Below are 16,660 nucleotides of genomic sequence, written 5' to 3'. Positions count from 1 at the left end.
TGTCTTTCTGTGAGCTGGGCATCACTGAGATGTCAGCTGAGTATCTAAAACATTTGTTCTTGCAAGAATATTTTGTTCCTCTTTACCTTTCTTTTGCTCCCTTTCAGTGTCAGTGGAGTTCATAGAGAGTAACGACAACAGCATAACAACAGTGAACTTCCGCCGAGTGCTTGCTGGCCTCTGTCCTGTCTGTTCCTTGCTCAGGTATGCACATGTTTTTATGGCAAAGGAATGGCCATTAAAGATATTCCATACATTTCAGATTCACCTAAAAATGAACTACAGTTGTTAACTGACATTCTCTTCGCTTTGCCTCAGTTGGATGGTGGAGAGAAAGGCTCACTTCACTTAGAGAAAAATGTTAATCTAATGGAACAAAAAATACTGAAAGAGACTGTGTGAAGGCCTGCTAGTTGCAACATACATTATCTAGAACCAAAACCAAACCAAACCCAAACACCCCAAAATAAGACAAGAAAAACAAAACAAAACAAAACAATGAATGCTCCAAACAAAAGAAGCAAACTATTTTCTCCCAGAGAAAGGTCTGGGAGACTCAGTAGCTACACCAGAATTACAGATATGTTGCAGGTAACTTGCAAAGCAGGTTAAACCGACAGGCAACAAAGACCAGCCTTTTTCACTGTCCAGGAGAGGCCAGGGTGAAGAGCCTCTGCCTGTGTAAGTCCCAGCCCCGCGAGGGCCCTCACTCTGAGCTTCTGGGACACAGAGGGACTCCCAGCACTCTGTGTTTCACATTTGCCTGGGGGAAAAAAAACCTACTCTGTTCCCTTAGAAATGGAGTTCTGGCACGGTAAGACCACAGCATCCTCATTTGTTGATTCTTGTCACATTCTGCGAAAAGGTAATGAAATAATCCCTTAACTGCACTGCACTTTCCATTGAAGCATCTCACATCCGAGAGAAAATGCTGGTGGAATACTGGGAGGATGAGTTTATGCTGGATCATTCCATTCATTTAACCTTTTACAAAGAAATACAAGGTCTGAACAAATTTATATTGCAGAGTAAATCCAGAGAGTTAATTATAGCTATAATTGGTTTTGTAGAAATGATTTTGAGTGGCTGCTGAGGTCATTCTCAGGGTGTTGCTATGGTGACAGGCACAAGGTACATTTCCAAGGCGATGTATGTTTAACAAGTGGCTGGCAGTAGCTGTCTCCTGGTGTCAAGGAAAAGAGAGCTCCTGTGGTATACATGAGACCTATTTAACTGTCCGGAAGACAAGACATGTTAAGTCCCATTTTCTATGGGACTTAATGACTTGCCACTGCTTTGAGACATTAATAATTGATAACTTCATAATCAATTAAGAAAAAGTGCAGCATTTCCCCCCTACGGTTGCTCACACAGGGCTCTGACACCCCATGGAATCAGGGAGCATGATGCTATTGTCCACGGCTGGTCACCACCACTTACTTCGCCCAGGGCCTGCAACACAGCAGGTATGCCACCTGTGACCCAAATTAAAGCTACTTTACAGAGAATGCTGTCGTCCTCGGAAAGGTGGTTACACCTTTTAGAAGAAAACAAAGGGGGGAGGGGTTTGTTAGCTACCCATCTTTATGCAATAACCTCTCAGAGCTATTATTGGCCTGTATTATGTAAGAACTAAATTCTGAATTTAAATGCCTCTGATGAATATAAAGACAACACAAAAAGGAAAAGCAGCATTTGTTTAACTTCATTTAGTAGATATGATTCCTGCTCCTCTTTAGGTTCTGGCCACAAAATGTTATAATTTGTGTATCTGTTTTGTGCCTCTTAGTATCCCACTTTCAAGCCTTAGAATTCACTCTCATCCAAGGTAAATGAAGGGAGTGCATGGTACCTTTTTAACAGACAATTCTGACACCATCTCTTTAATGAAAGTAATATGTTTCTGATGGTTTCCAGTGAAAAGCAAAGCAACAAAGAGACACATGTAGTAAAATTTCAACAGTTCCTTTCCTACCATGAGAAAAATGTAGAGGCATCTGGAATTCAACAACACCTTTTGACCATGACATTCTGTAGTTGCTAAGAGTTTGAAGATTCCCAGCATGTGATCCCTGCCTGCAAAAAGCGGACCAACTGTGGGAAGAAAAGGATTTAATGCAGGGGATGAATGGTGGAGTTTTATGGGGATGAGAGGAGCAGTTGTACTTTTTGGACAGAGTCACTTTCTGGGAACCTGCTTGAACTGCCTGTAATCCTCGGTGATTATTCACAAAACATCTTTCTGTAGCGTGACTGATTTGAATGAAAGACTTCAGGAAATCAAGCACATTCATTTATAATGATACCTCGTAATGCTCATTTCTTTACACATTTAACTTCAGGATCATCTCTGGCTGCAGAAAAATAAAAACCTCAGAAATGGGATATAATCCATTACTTGAAATGATTAAAAATATGTGAGGGAAGCTTAAGCATCACTAAAACGATATGTTCAAATAAAATGAAACATGGCATTTTCTGGATGTTTTTAAAAGACATGCCAATTGTTCCTTAGTTTTGACAAGTTTGTCAATAACATTTTTGAGTTATTTAAACTTCCAATTTAACTTATCCTGCAATTTGACATGGAATGAGGACTTATTTTTAAAATTTTTAATTAACCCACATCATGTATGACTAGAAGGGTAATTGACATTTAAACCAATAACAGCACAGAAATTATAAATTCAAGTGGCTTTAAAAAAATGAAGGTAACATAAGTAAAACAAAGATAATTTTGGAAGTAATCTATATCACCGTTTGGGGTCGAATGATTAATAAAAATTATAGACATGTTACAGACATGCAATCCTCAGCAATTATACCAAAAGAGGAAAAAATGGGTGGTGAGTAGAAAAAGAAACCTCTGACATTTAGTATGACCCCAACCAAACACAGTAAGATAACAAAAACAGCATCTCGGGCATCCGTGTAGCATTCTGTGGGATGTGTCAGGTTCTTCCACTCCTGGGTAAGGGCCTCCTAATCCAGAGGCGATATTTATAACAGACTTGCAGTTCAAGTCAGATGTTAGGATGAAGTTCTGGCACAGAAACTATCACCTGGGTAGAATTTCACATTTTTAATTATTGAAAAGAAGGTTAGAAAAACTAGGTTGACTTCATTAAAAAAAATTAAGAAGACCTTATTGTAAGAGGACCAGTCTTGGGGGATTTGAAAGCTAGATCATGCTATGAGATCCTACCCGACACCTTCAAAAGCAGTGGGAGCTGAGGAGAAACCAGAAACACCTGACAGTTGCTATGTGAGCCCAGGGTTCAAAGGAAAAAAGTCTAAGAAGTTGTCAAAGTGAACTTAAGAAATGGAGTTAAAGTAACAGTTGTGCAAAACTGTCATCCTGAGAGTCAAGCAGAGGTTTTGGTACCAAGACCTACACTACCTGAGACCCCCCTCATCTGACAGATCCTGTTGCTGCAATGAGCCTGCCTAGTAACGGGTTAGGCTGGTCAGCCCCATGGGATCACTCATCACACAAACACTCTCATCTCCTGAAAAGCTCATTCTGTGCAGGGCAAATCAACCTTCCTCTTTAACACCTGGCACAACATGATCAGGGTTCAAGGAGGGGCAGCATTTATTACAGTATTGTGTTCACAAGAAGTTATCTGTTTTCAATTCAAAATTCCAGGTTTAAAACAAAGACCACTCAGTGGTACCAGGTAGCTGACAATCTCACAGTTCATGAAAATTACTCAAGGAAGAATATTCTGCGGGATAAAAGAGAAGTCTAGGAGATCGCGCATTTCTGTTTTTCTTTCCAAAGAACTAAGTTAATCCAGAAAAATCAAATTTTAAAAACTAAACTAAATATCTCATAAGAAGACGCTATCTCCGTATTTGTTAAACAGTTTCAGTATCTTAGGACTCTTCTATATGGACACATGACACAAATGTCTAGAACGGACCACTGATGACAAATGGGGAATGGGCTGAACAACCAAGTGTCAGGTGGATGCCGGACCAGGGCCAGGCCTGGGTCACAGAGACAGATTCTTAGGTCTGATGCTCAAGCAAGTAAATTGGCCTTATAATTAAAAACAAAACAATGTTCAGAGACAGAGCAAGATAGATGGGTGGGCAGATGAACAGACTGATGTTGGATGAACAGACGGACAGATAAAGGAAAGGAGGAAGGGAGAAAGAGACTTTTTCAATTTGCCTTACTTGGTTCTGTGAATTTATTCACCTGTTATCTGAAAACTTTCGAAGTTGATGAATAATTTGGACACAATTTTTATATTTCTAAAACGTCCTAAACAACAGGAGAGACTGCTTTTGATTCTAGTCAGCCTCTCTTGAGATGTAATGGCGGTGTTTAATTCAGTCAATTTACATGTATTTACTGAAAATCTGTTGTAAGTTAAACTCTAATGCATTTACGTGTGTTGGGGGTTGGCACAGGGAGCTGATACAAAATACTTAAAAAATGTATATATATATATATATATATATATATATATTCTTGGCCTTTGGGACATCAGGATCCCTGGGAAACAAAGATAGCACAGATGAATCAATTAAGAAATAATTAAGTGCCAAATTGTGAGCTGCTAACTCTGAGTGCAGTAAGAAAGGAGCGATGATTATGAGCTGTAGTCACTAGAGAATAGTGTAGAGAAAACGTGGGGGATGAGTTACACCACGCAGACAAGAGAGAAGAGGAGAAGAAATTTTAGCAAAGACAAAATTGATGTATTCTTTTATTACTCATTCATTTGACACTTTCACTGAAAGGCAGGCACTGTGCTGGGCACTGAGTGGGAACCACAAAGCAAAAAAGAAAGGACACGAGTACTGCCTTCAAGGAGCGTATAATCTATGGAGATAAAAATGCTGTAAGTAAGCATACTACAATGCGAATATTATGTGGGTCACAACAGAGGTTCCAGTGGTTGTAGCCAAGCGTTAGCCATGAGCAAAATCTTGTCGATCAAAGCAGGTCTCTTGTGGTTACATGACCTTAACTGGGGTACTAATTCTGTAATATCAGAAGTTTCATTTTGACAAGGACAATAAGGTCTGAGGAGCTGGTCATGCTAACTAACCTTACTGAACTAATTATAGATCAAAATTCAAGACTTTAAGGGCCAAGAGGGGGGGGTGGGATGGGAGAAATAGATTTGTCTTGAAAAGTAACTAAATAAAAAAAAAAAAAAAGACTTTAAGGGCCAAGACATCAGAGTTGGCCAATCAGAGTGCAAAGGCTATCTGGTAGGTGGGAAGGAAGAATAAAGGAACCTAAATGACCTTCAGGGGCCTGTGAAAATAACCAGGTTCTTGGGCTCACCTGAAACCACAGGTGGGGTTGTCTTCTAGTCCGTTCTAGTTCTAGATACAGTAGCTATTTGTGGGTGGTGTTGCAAATATCTAACTCTGCTGTTGGGTGCAAAACCAGCTATGGACACTACATAAGCAAATGCACTTGGCTGTGTTCCAGTAAAACTTTATAAAAATCAGCAGCAGGCTGTATTTGACCTGCCAGTTTGCCAATCCCTGTTATATAGTAAGAGCACTCTGGTTTCGCTGGGTACAAAGTCATTCTGAGTAGACAATGGAAAGGACTGTAAGGAAGAGATCACACTACTGAAGGTGCAAATGCCCCAATGTGAGCAAGCAGCAAACTGACAATGCCAGTATGTCTCCCACACACAATGTACCCTTTAGAGAGAGAGAATGAATGGGTACACAGGTACCAGAGCAAGCCATTTCCTTATTAGGCTCTGTTATGAAGGTTAGAGAGTGGCTAAGCATATCTCTGCCTTATCTGATTTCTAACAGCTCCTTGGAATCATCACTGTTCACTGTGAAAGACAAATACAGGTTTTTTGTTTGTTTGTTTATTAAGTTTGTTTATTCTTACAAAAGGTTATTTGGCTCATTAGGTAACAAAAGACAAAAATAAAAGTAAATATGTCACTTAAGTGACAGCACTGATATGCCATGTTATTACTGTCACTCTAGAAAAGAACACACATAGTCAAGATCGTTGCCTTCTTCTAAAATAATACTTTATTTAGCACGTAAAGAGTCATTTCTCTGCTCATTACATTTCCAGGTAATTTAGAGGTGCCCGGTTTTCACCTGTCTGCACAGGGCAATGGTTTCTCAGTTAAAGAAGTTTGTCGTCATAGACTCAAAGGACTTCAGAATGTAGAAGAAATTTTCCAGATTTCAGGCTTTTGGCAAAAAAACTACTCTGTGTGCAACTTATAAGACCAAATAATTCCTAATCTCACTTTACTAAAGGTCACTCCAAGGAGTTCAGTAGATCAGACACGGATTTCTGAGGCAAGCAGGGGTCCTACTTAGTCAATGCCTCCAGAAGTGACAAAGGAAATTCGACTGCTGGACCTGACCCAATGTTTTTTAACATACAAGGGTCTTGTCCACCTCCAAAAGCCTGCAATAGGCTTACACTTCTTTTTTATCACCAGATCAAGAGCAACGTCAGGGGGGCTGTGAGACACAGAGCCAACGTACCTGGAGTTCAAGTATTTGGCTCATCTATAAAGAACTTTTTTAGCAAGGTACCTCTTCAAGAAGGATTTGGCCCTAAATCAGGTGGATGTGCTACCTTCCTCTGAAACTCCTTTTAGATTTTAAATTCAACACTCAAATTGTTTGTGCATTTAAAAATTAAGTTAAAAAATCTAAACATGAAGGTAGATGTAAACTCCAATGCTGATTTGTGCCCCAAAGCCAATTCACTTATTTACGTTGGATTTATGGACTCTGGAGCATGTGGGAGTTTCAAGAAGGTGTCTGAACTGATGCACAGAAACAGAGAAGAGACTGATGATTGCCAGAGGAGATGGGGGTTGAGGGACTGTGTGAAAAAGGTGGAGGGACTAAGAAATACAGACTGGTGGTTACAAAACAGTCACAGGGATGTAAAGTACAGCACAGGAAATACTCACATCGTCAGTCATATGCTAGTAACTATGGATATAGTGCCAGTTGGGTACTAGAAATATCGGGGAAACACTCTACTTTATAAAGCACATGACTGTCTAACCACTATGCTGTATACCTGAAATGATACAAAACAATCCTGAATGTAAACCGTAATTTAAAAAATTCAAAAATTAAAAAAAAAGGTTTCTGATCTACTAAATTTCTTGGAGGGGACTGCAGTAAAGTGAGATCAGGAATTATCTGATATCACAAGGTGTACACGGACAGAGTAGTCTTTTGCCCAAAGCCTGCAGTGTTAGGACTTTTCTCGTTATATGCCAATGTGATTGAAGTTTGTGTTCTCTGGCTAATGTCAGGGAGCTTTTGGTACTGTAGGCAGTGAACTCACTTGACCTGATGTTTCAGAATATTAAAGCAGGTGGTAAACCCGAGGAAAAAGTAAACCTACAGCCATCTGTTTATAGTGCTCTTTATCTAAAGATATTCAGAGCCCTCAGGCTTTTTCACCAATAATAAAAAAGTTAATAAAGGAATTTGCAAAAATTCTTCAGCATTTTAGAATGCTTTTATTATTGCATTTAACAGAAGTGGAAGAATGTACCAAATTAAAGCCAATTGCCAACTTATCCCAAACTGCTCATCCATCGTCTGGAATTTCTTATCTCCTTGTTTCTATCAGTGCTGCCTGTCCTTTGAGCCATCTGATTGCTTATTATGATCAGCAAGTTGGCTAATCAAAGCAGAAAAAGGGAAGCTCAAATCATTTTGTGTCCTGCTCACTGGCTTTATTTTGACTACAGCAAAGAGTTACTGCATGGAATGAGGAGGGGTGGGGTTGAGACTGTAGACTAATATTTTGAAATTATCTGTGACTTGGAACATCTTCCACGCTGTATGAATCCACACTGTATGAATAACTGATGCCTTGTTAAACATGGCTAACCTTTCTAGGTGAAAATCAAAACATTGCTGGGTCTATTTTCCTGTAAATTTGATATGATTTTCCCTCTTGCCTTTATACTTATGAGATTACCTATAGGCAATGCTGATAAAAATTAATAAATAACTTGTACCTTTCTTGGAAAATGATTTATCTAATCATAGATATTTATCTATTAGTCTATTATATCTATCTACCAACCTACTTACCTACCTACCTACCTACCTATCTAGTCTGTCTCCCATCCATCCATCCATCCATCCATCCATCCATCCATCCATCCATCCATCCATCCTGTGTGAGGCTATATTTTACGGTAATTAAAAGCTTGGGATTTAGAGTCAGCAAATCTAAATTCAACTCCTACTCCTATCACTTACTAACTGGGTGGCCTTGAACAAGTTTCCAACCTCTCTGAGATAAATTTTCTTCTGCTGCTTATTGGGTATGATAAGAATTATCTACCACTTTGAATAGCTTTGAGGATTAAATGAAATAATGCATGTAAATGCTGAGCACAGAACCTAACATACAGTAAGTGTTTAGCAAACAGCAGCTATTGTTTTTGATAACAGAGCTTTTCAAATCCCAGACCTTCAAACACGGCAGGAAAAAAAGATAAGACTTTAATGCTTTCAGTTCTATAGTTGATCTATAATGGCCAGAGAAAGATAGTACCTACATCATGGTCATTGAAATACTAGAAATTACCTATCTATTAGTTTATGGAACAATCATTTGTGAAGGTCAAACATGAGCAGTCACTGGTAGGCACTGAGGGAAGAAGAGAAAGTTTAGCACACATGGTAACAGATATAACAGAGACATGTACGAAGTGTTAAGATAGATGGCATAGTGACTCACTAGCTGTGGTGTTGGGCAAAACTTTCAGTGGGTATGCTTTCTGAATTGGGTTTTGAAGGATGAATAGGAGCTCACCAAATAGAAAAGAAGAGAGGCATGCTTGGCCTTTGCTCTCAGCATTCCTGGCAAGTGGCCTGCACTGACTCTCACAACCAGCAGGGTCCTTGGAGAGAATAACTACTATGATGCAAACTTTAAATTAAGCATGTGTGCTGAGCCCCTGTGCTCACTGTGATAGAGATTAGGATATCTACTTGTTCCCTAAATCTAAACTAAAGAACCACAACTAGAGACAGTCAGTATTCAGAGAATTTGGTCCTAAATCAGATAGATTTCTATAGGGTGATGGATGATATTGTATAAGAAAGCAGGTCTATCAATGAAGAATTTTTTATTTTAATGATAAAGATAGAGAAACATAGGAACCCCACCAAAAGGAAAGGAAGAGAGATAAAATAGTACAAATATACCGGTAGAAAGTACACAAAAAAGTCAGAAAGGAAAAGGGGGAACTACCTCAAAGCCAGAGAAAGGAACTGAGTTCTCCAGTGAAATCATTAATGCTATCCCTGCCGTTCACAGAGCATCACCGGGGCTACACTGGAGAAACACGTGGAACGCAGAGGCAATGGGATGAAGCCAAAAAGCCACCTGTCCTATCTTTGTGCTGGGAGGGTTTTCCTGGCTCAAGACAAGGCAAAGTGCCTGGGACTAAATGGGGAAGAGTAAGGTGACTCTAATACTGAGGCCTCTTGGCACATTGTGACTGAAGGCAGGTCAGCCAGGCTGCTCGGGCACTGATCTGTCAAGTGCTGAAACATCCCAGGGAGAGATAAAAAAAATGCAGGGTCAGCCAACTCAGCTTTCCACACCTAACTCTTTACCTGACTGGCAGGAACAGATTGGTTCTATTCTCCTTAAAGTAAGCAGAGTCTTCTAGGGAAAATGAACGGTGGGGGTAGAGGAGAGAGAGAGAGAGAGAAAGAAAAAATAGGAAACAACGAAACACCTCCCCAGGTTTTATTTAGCTAAGGTGGCCAACTGTGTGCCTGCTTGGCCAGGAGATTCCCAGTGTATGCCGCAATCGAAATTATTTATAGCAACTCCTTCCTTCTCAAAATGTCCTGGCTTGGATGACTAATGGTACCATCACCAGTGACTTAGTCTATGTCACAAATCAGTGTAATAAGAAGATTAAAATATATACCTTTCAGCAGAAAATGTATTTCAGGATAATCAAAGAGGGCCAGTTGAGGAGAAAACCTGGTACTTCTTGGAAGAATGCCAATGCAGACCAACTGATAAAAGTAGAAAGTCATTCTTTCACAAATCCTAATGGAAGTACTAAATCAGACAAGAGTTATCCAGTGGAATCCCAACTACTAGGTGAAGAGTTTGGTGCAGGACTGAACATCCCTCAGTGACACCACTCTGTTTAGTGGTAGAAGGGAAAATGTTAAGTTCATAATGGAGCAGGGGTTGGGGTCCTGATACCGTGGTGAGCCCCGACTTTACCAATGATGGACGCACCGGTGCGCAACATCAGTTTTGCATTCTACTCAGAGGGTCTCTCTCAGAAGCAGGAGGCTAACAGTGTGCTCAGGGGGAGCCCGAACCCTGGTAAAATAAGCCTTTATTATTAGACGTTGGTGCTCTGATGGCCCAAAGAGCAAGACCTCTGTATAGGGAGAACAGATCAGGGGAAGAGGAGGAGGCGAGATTTATGATAATGGTAAAAAGATAAGCATGAACATTATGAGAGGTGGAGGATTTATTCATCAGTAAAGGCTAGGAGAGACATCACTGCAGCAAAGTCAGGAGTGAGGAGTTAAAGGAAATTCAAAGATGAGAGCGGAGGGGTAAACAGTGAGACAGGAGAAGACAGAGTGAGCAGGGAGGGAGGAATAAAACACAACGACAATGCAGGGAGGTAGATGAAATCTGAGATGGCAAAGGAAACAGGAGGATGGAGGGGGCAGGAAGTCAGCTGGTCAGCTGGTCAAAGGTTGAGGGGGCAGAACTGGAACAGACAAGAGCTGAATGCATCTTTGTCATCTCTGTCCTCGCAGAAACTTAAATGTTAGGCACTCAGGAGAGAGGAAAAGGGAGAGGGAAAAAGGGAGACAGGGTAGAGGGGGGGAGGCAGGCAATCAGATGGCAGAAGAGAAAGACTGGGAGTAGGAAGAGTGATGTGAAGAAAAGAGAAGGTGAAGAATGAGTAAAGCACACAATGGGGAGTAATATTAGATCATTAGATAACGAGCATTCCACATCACATTCTAGAATTAAGTAATTCAAATTTACTTTAAGAATACCAGAACTGTTTGACCAGGCAACATTTCTGTGGCTGACCTGAACCATGACTTATGTTATACAAAGGCCTGGAACCAGGGTAAAAGCACGACAAAACTTCATAGAAAAAAACAAGGCTGAATAGCTCTTGGATTTTCTATGCACAACTGAGTGAAGCCAATCAGCCGAGGGGGCTCCTTACTTTCTCCATGGTCCTGCTCTCACTCTCACCCAGAGGGTCATTTCAGCATACAAACCGACCCGAGGCAGCTGCATATTTTCCATCCATTCTCCTGTCTGCCCAGAACCAGCACAAGAGGCAACTGCTGGGTAACATAATTAATGTAGACAGAAATCTGGCTAAATACTACAAAAAAAATCAATTTTTCAGGCGCCTCATTATCTAGATTGTGGACTGCACTGATTGCCTTAATCCAATGATGACCAAATCTTTACTTTCTTTCTGTTCGGCAAGATTTAATCTAGAGAACTCACAAATCTCTCTAGGATGCAAACCTCTCCCAGGACACAAGATTTTGATTGATAGCTCACAAAATAACTTTGGCATACATGCAAAATTAGATTCACACACAATTTTTGTGCAAAGATAAACCTATCCATCAACATAATTTGGGCTCCAAGAAAGCAGTCAAGGTTCTGTGTCTGGAAACTGGAAACTAGGATGTCTGATGTTTTAGAAGCCATAATCAAACATACCTGCTTGCAGTTCTTACTGCATGTAGGTGTTTTCTAACACATACACAAGATGGTATATTTGTATTAGGAATTAATATTATAAGATTTCAAGTGATAATGGAGTGTGTGTAGTATGTGTTTGAGCATTGCTGGTTTGATATTTGGGGGAAGAAATGAGTTGGTGAAATCAGATTCCTGGAGACATTAGGTTCAGTTGGTTTTTCACACAGAAAACAGTAAAAGCAACACACTCCCTAACTCGTGATTCCAGTCCCTTATGAGGCTGGCCCAAGTTTAATATCTCTACTTCCTAACTTTGAAGTTTGAATCAGATACTTTACACAAATCACAGAACACAGACAGAAGTTATCACTGCAGAGCACCTGCACATGAAAAGTAGAGAGAACGATCCAAAGGGCCTCTTGGATGAATACTCACTATTTGGTAGAGTCAGATAATTGATATTCTCGTCGTCTATCATAGCATTCCTGGATTCCAGGATCATTCCACAAACTCTTTATTGCATCTACGTATGGATTCTCAAAAGCAGACACCTTCTCCACATCAACTTCTCGAACTAATTGTGCATGAGCCTGTTAAAAAAAAATAGCTGTTTTAATCTCCTTTTCCATCACTGAACATTGCCTTTGGTTTACATGTTACACTAAACATACGCTGAAGGATGTCGTGCTACACACACAACTGGTCTTAGGTGATGATAATAATCCTAAAGAAATTAATATTATTAATGAGAAATGAAGACAGAAATAATTATCTCTTCTATGGTTTATTATAATCAAACACATAACACACCCAGACCACGGGCATTACGTCTTAGCAGAAACTCAATCAGGACTAGTTGTCTACAGTTTACAGCGTGTGAAACCACTACAACAACAGGTAATAGTGATGACTTCGTTTGAATAACAGGGACCATTCCCCCTCCACTCCTCCACACCCCAACTTCTAAAATATTTACATCTGCCTTATCTATATTATAAGACTGAAGACTCTAGTCAATTTTTCAACAAAGAAAAAGGACTTTGTTACTTCATTATACAACATATAGCAGGAAAGAAGTAAGGTGATTTAAATTTTTTTTCAATAAGAATAAAATAAAATGTTAGATGGTCAACTTCCAAAAGAACCAGAATGTACCACTGTTTAACAGTCCCAACTAAAATAGGTTTCATGGATGTACTATATATGTGAATTACACAGAGACATAAATATGCAAATAAATATAATAAGTACCTAATTACCTTGGAAATTGGAGACAGATGATTGATAATTTATTCAGTCTTCATTTTGTACAAAAATTATTAACTTCTGAACTAGGTTAGTGAATGGCCATCATAATCACATACTGACCTAGTTGTTCATTTCACAGAGTTATAGAATAGTAGTAAATCTAATCCATGTCAGGCCCTGTCTAGTTCCCAACCTTACCATCCTACTCCACCCATGCATGATAGGGGCCCCATGTCATTAGTCTAGTCTTGACTTTAATAAGGGTTTAAAAAGTCTAACATGCTAAGACTGAAGGAGCCACCTTTCTTGGTAGCTCTGCCCTGACCTTAACAGTCAGATCTAGTGACAGAGAGGTGCCAGCTCCACAGTGAACCTCAATCTTGGAACACAGGTACCTGGAGCTGCTTTCTGTACCTAGTCCCTGTCCAGGCAATCTGCTGTGTTATCCCACCAGCGGTCCCGCCAGCCTGGAGTCCCGCTCCTCAGTACCACTCCGGATGGGCCCACCTCAATCACGGTTCCCCACGAGATTTGCTCCTGGAAAGCAATTATCAGCTGGCTCCCCAGTGAATCCCTAAGCCGTGCTCTACTTGGCTCTGCAGCCCTTGTTTTTCTGTGTTGATACCAGACTGTATTGGACCCACCTTCTCTGTCTTCAGCCTGCTCAATCGGACCTTCTCCAAACATAAAACACTAGATGTGGGGGTCTCCCCCACCCCACCCAACAGGTATGTAGAATGTTAACTTTCAACCCTTGCCTTTCTGCTGTTGCTCACTGAATCTGATCAAGCTCTAATTCTTTATGTCCCGACACGTGACAATGATTACCCTCGCTATAAACCTAGATTAGAGTACTCATTGCCACATCTGTATTCCAGGGTTCTCTGCAAGATTCGGTGGATCCTGGAGGGCAGCTGGGGGCAGAAGCCGCGATATACAGGGTGGTTTCCTGCAGAATATACTCTAAGGGTTTTAAATCTGACTCTGCTTCTTCTCAGGACCCCAGGTAAATTGCTTCATCTTTCCACATGTTATTCCTGGTGGGTACACACCTCCGCACTAGCCTCATGTGGCTTTGTATTGTGTTATAACACTGTAGGATCAGTGGCTCTCAAAAGCTGGTCCACACACAAGCACCATCAACGAAGAATTTGATAGAAATGCAAATCCTCTGGTCCAGCATCAAAGCTTTTGAATCAGAAACTCTAGGGAGGAGAGGCTGTGCCTCTTTAGTTTCCACAGACTGGCTGTGAGAAACTAAAGAGAAGAGGCCCACAGAGGCAACAGTCACGCCGAAGGGCTAGGAAGCCATGGAAGTTAAGTAAAACAGACGGGACAGATGCAATGGGGGCTGCTGGGTGCTGTGGCATGCTGAGAAACACACGCACTATTTTAAAAAGGCAGCTGCTTTTGAGCTCCAACCAAGTGCCGCCACTGGGAATGTAGGGCCATTGTTGCCAGATTGGCCAGGTTTTCCAGGGAAGTTGAAAATCTACATTTTTCTGGGAAATACCTCTAATTTTAAATCTTGGCAATCCTATAAAACATTAATAAAGCATATCTGTGTCCAAGTTTGATTGGGGGCCATTCAATTTGCAGAATCAGTTCTAAAAGCGTCTTCTCCATTTGCTTCCGTACTTAAGCTTTACCAGTAACACTGTGTCCTGCCTAGAGCCCAGAAGACGGTGGCGAGACACTCACTGGTCAAATCCATGCTAACAAGCTAACAAGTTAGGGATTTCCAGAACTTTTCTGCAACAACCTTAGACAAACTATTACACTATCCACAGGGATAAATGGTTGAGGACTTTCTCTGAATTGGCTGAAAGCCATTTTAGTGACATAGGTTAGCGGAGGCAGTATTTAAAAATGAATTTGATATGCACCACCCTAGGCCAGCCATGTCATTTGGAAGGAGTTCTGTTTCTGTATCTAGAGAAGTTAGCTTCTGCCAGAGAAAACAGTTTCCACATACCAGACACTTTTCACCATGATGATGAAATGTTTACTGGACCTCACTGTGTAACTCGAGGTAACACAGCAATTGGGGAGCTAAGCAGAGCTCCCCTGGGGGGCACAGTCCATACGGTGGCAACCGCACAAAGTACAGGGTTCCGTGGTCCAGGAACAAGAGGGAGTTCTTACATTTCATCCTTCATTTCAGCTGGCTGTAAGGGTATTTAAATAAAGGCAACACTCTCCACAGTGTATTGTAACTTTCCACTGAGAGCCTGCTCCTGTAAAATGAGACCACTTTCTACTGCCGGAAGACTCCAGCAGTTCCTCTCTGACTATATCTCTGCATGCTTTCTCTTACATCTGTAATGTCTCCCCTCTTGCTGTCTCTGCCTTCCTTTGCTTTTGTTCTGGGGCTTTATCACGTGTCACCTCTCTGATTTTTCTTCTCTCCCCCCAAATCTAATCTTTGTGTCCTCTGAACCATGGAACTTCTGCCTTTGCCTTTATGCTAATCCACATGTCTTACTTCCTTCTTGTAGACTATATGCTGAGGGAAGGGGCTGTACTTTACTGACTCTAATTTATTTTGGGACTCAAGACAGAATAAGCAAACACGTATTTGTCTGATTTAATTACATTTAAAAAATACATATAAATACTATGCCAAGTCCTACAAGTCAAAGTCAGTTTCTCCAGGAAATTTTCCATCCATTATCTATTCTCACAGCACTACGTAATCCCGAACAGCACTCAACTCAGCAGCTGGTGTACCAGTATTTGTACGATATTTGTTAATATCTTCCTCCCTAATTGCAGTACAAGTTCCAAAACAGACTCAACATTGCAATATCAGAGCCCAGCAGAGTGCCTGATAAATATTTGTTGAATGGAGAATGCAAGGAAGGAAAAAAAGAAATTGTGTTAAACTGGAAATCAGGGTATCTAACTTCTAGCCCTGGCTTTACCTTTAACACTAGCCATCACCCTTAGGAGAAATTACCTGTTTATAACTTCATTTTTCTAGTCCATAAGATGGTTCAGTTGGAGTAAACTAGAAACTGCATCTAGCTATAAACCGTATGATTATGAACATATAATAAATATAGCTACAATGCACAGAGGACCAAGGAATTATAATACTGGCCCTCTAAGAGCACAGAGTATCACTTATTAAAATAAGACTTCGCTATTTCCAACAGTACCTAACAATACAGGACAAATCACAGTTCAGTCTGTACATGAGCAATGCCACATGTGGGCTGAGCAAGTAGAACCCAGTACGGACAAAGGAGGCCAAACAAGGTGTCAAAGAGAAGACCAGGTTTGTCTGACAGGTAGAGATGAAGATGCACGATGTTTCCAAGGAGGAGGAAGAGATGGATAAAGGTTCACACTGGACAAAATAAAAATGGCACTTCCTTTAAACTGTGAAAAAAAAGTCTAGTGAGGCGTTTCATGTGAACTGTTAATTCAAATTAACCTCTACAGTGAAAGCTATAATATGAATGATATCAGCTCTGAACCGTAACTTTGAGAAACCAACCTCCAGCATCCATGGAAGTACACTGCCCTTAATAACACACAGATCAGCACTTTGCCTTCATCCAGGCCAGCATTTCTAAGTCATTTTCACTGCCTCCTAAGCTTCATTGTTTAATTCCATCCTTGCTGTTTTGGAAAATAGCATTCAAATAGAATCAGCTGTAATCTGCATTTATGTAA

General features: G+C 40.6%; 1 protein-coding gene across 1 annotated transcript in view; it reads right to left on the bottom strand.

Annotated features, from left to right (window-relative positions):
* The window catches only part of LOC119052107 (guanine nucleotide-binding protein G(q) subunit alpha), a 270,598-nt gene that overhangs the window by 65,753 nt on the left and 188,185 nt on the right, over positions 1-16,660 (bottom strand). The window contains exon 3 of the mRNA XM_037149107.2: positions 12,167-12,321. Within this exon, the coding sequence (XP_037005002.1) occupies positions 12,167-12,321 (155 nt within the window). The remainder of the gene's footprint in view (positions 1-12,166; positions 12,322-16,660) is intronic.

Source organism: Artibeus jamaicensis, unplaced genomic scaffold (assembly GCF_021234435.1).
Source record: "Artibeus jamaicensis isolate MK-2021 breed Jamaican fruit bat unplaced genomic scaffold, CSHL_Jam_final scaffold_1964, whole genome shotgun sequence".
NCBI lineage: Eukaryota > Metazoa > Chordata > Mammalia > Chiroptera > Phyllostomidae > Artibeus > Artibeus jamaicensis.
Note: the sequence above shows the minus strand (reverse complement) of the source record. Positions and strands in the feature narration are given on the sequence as shown.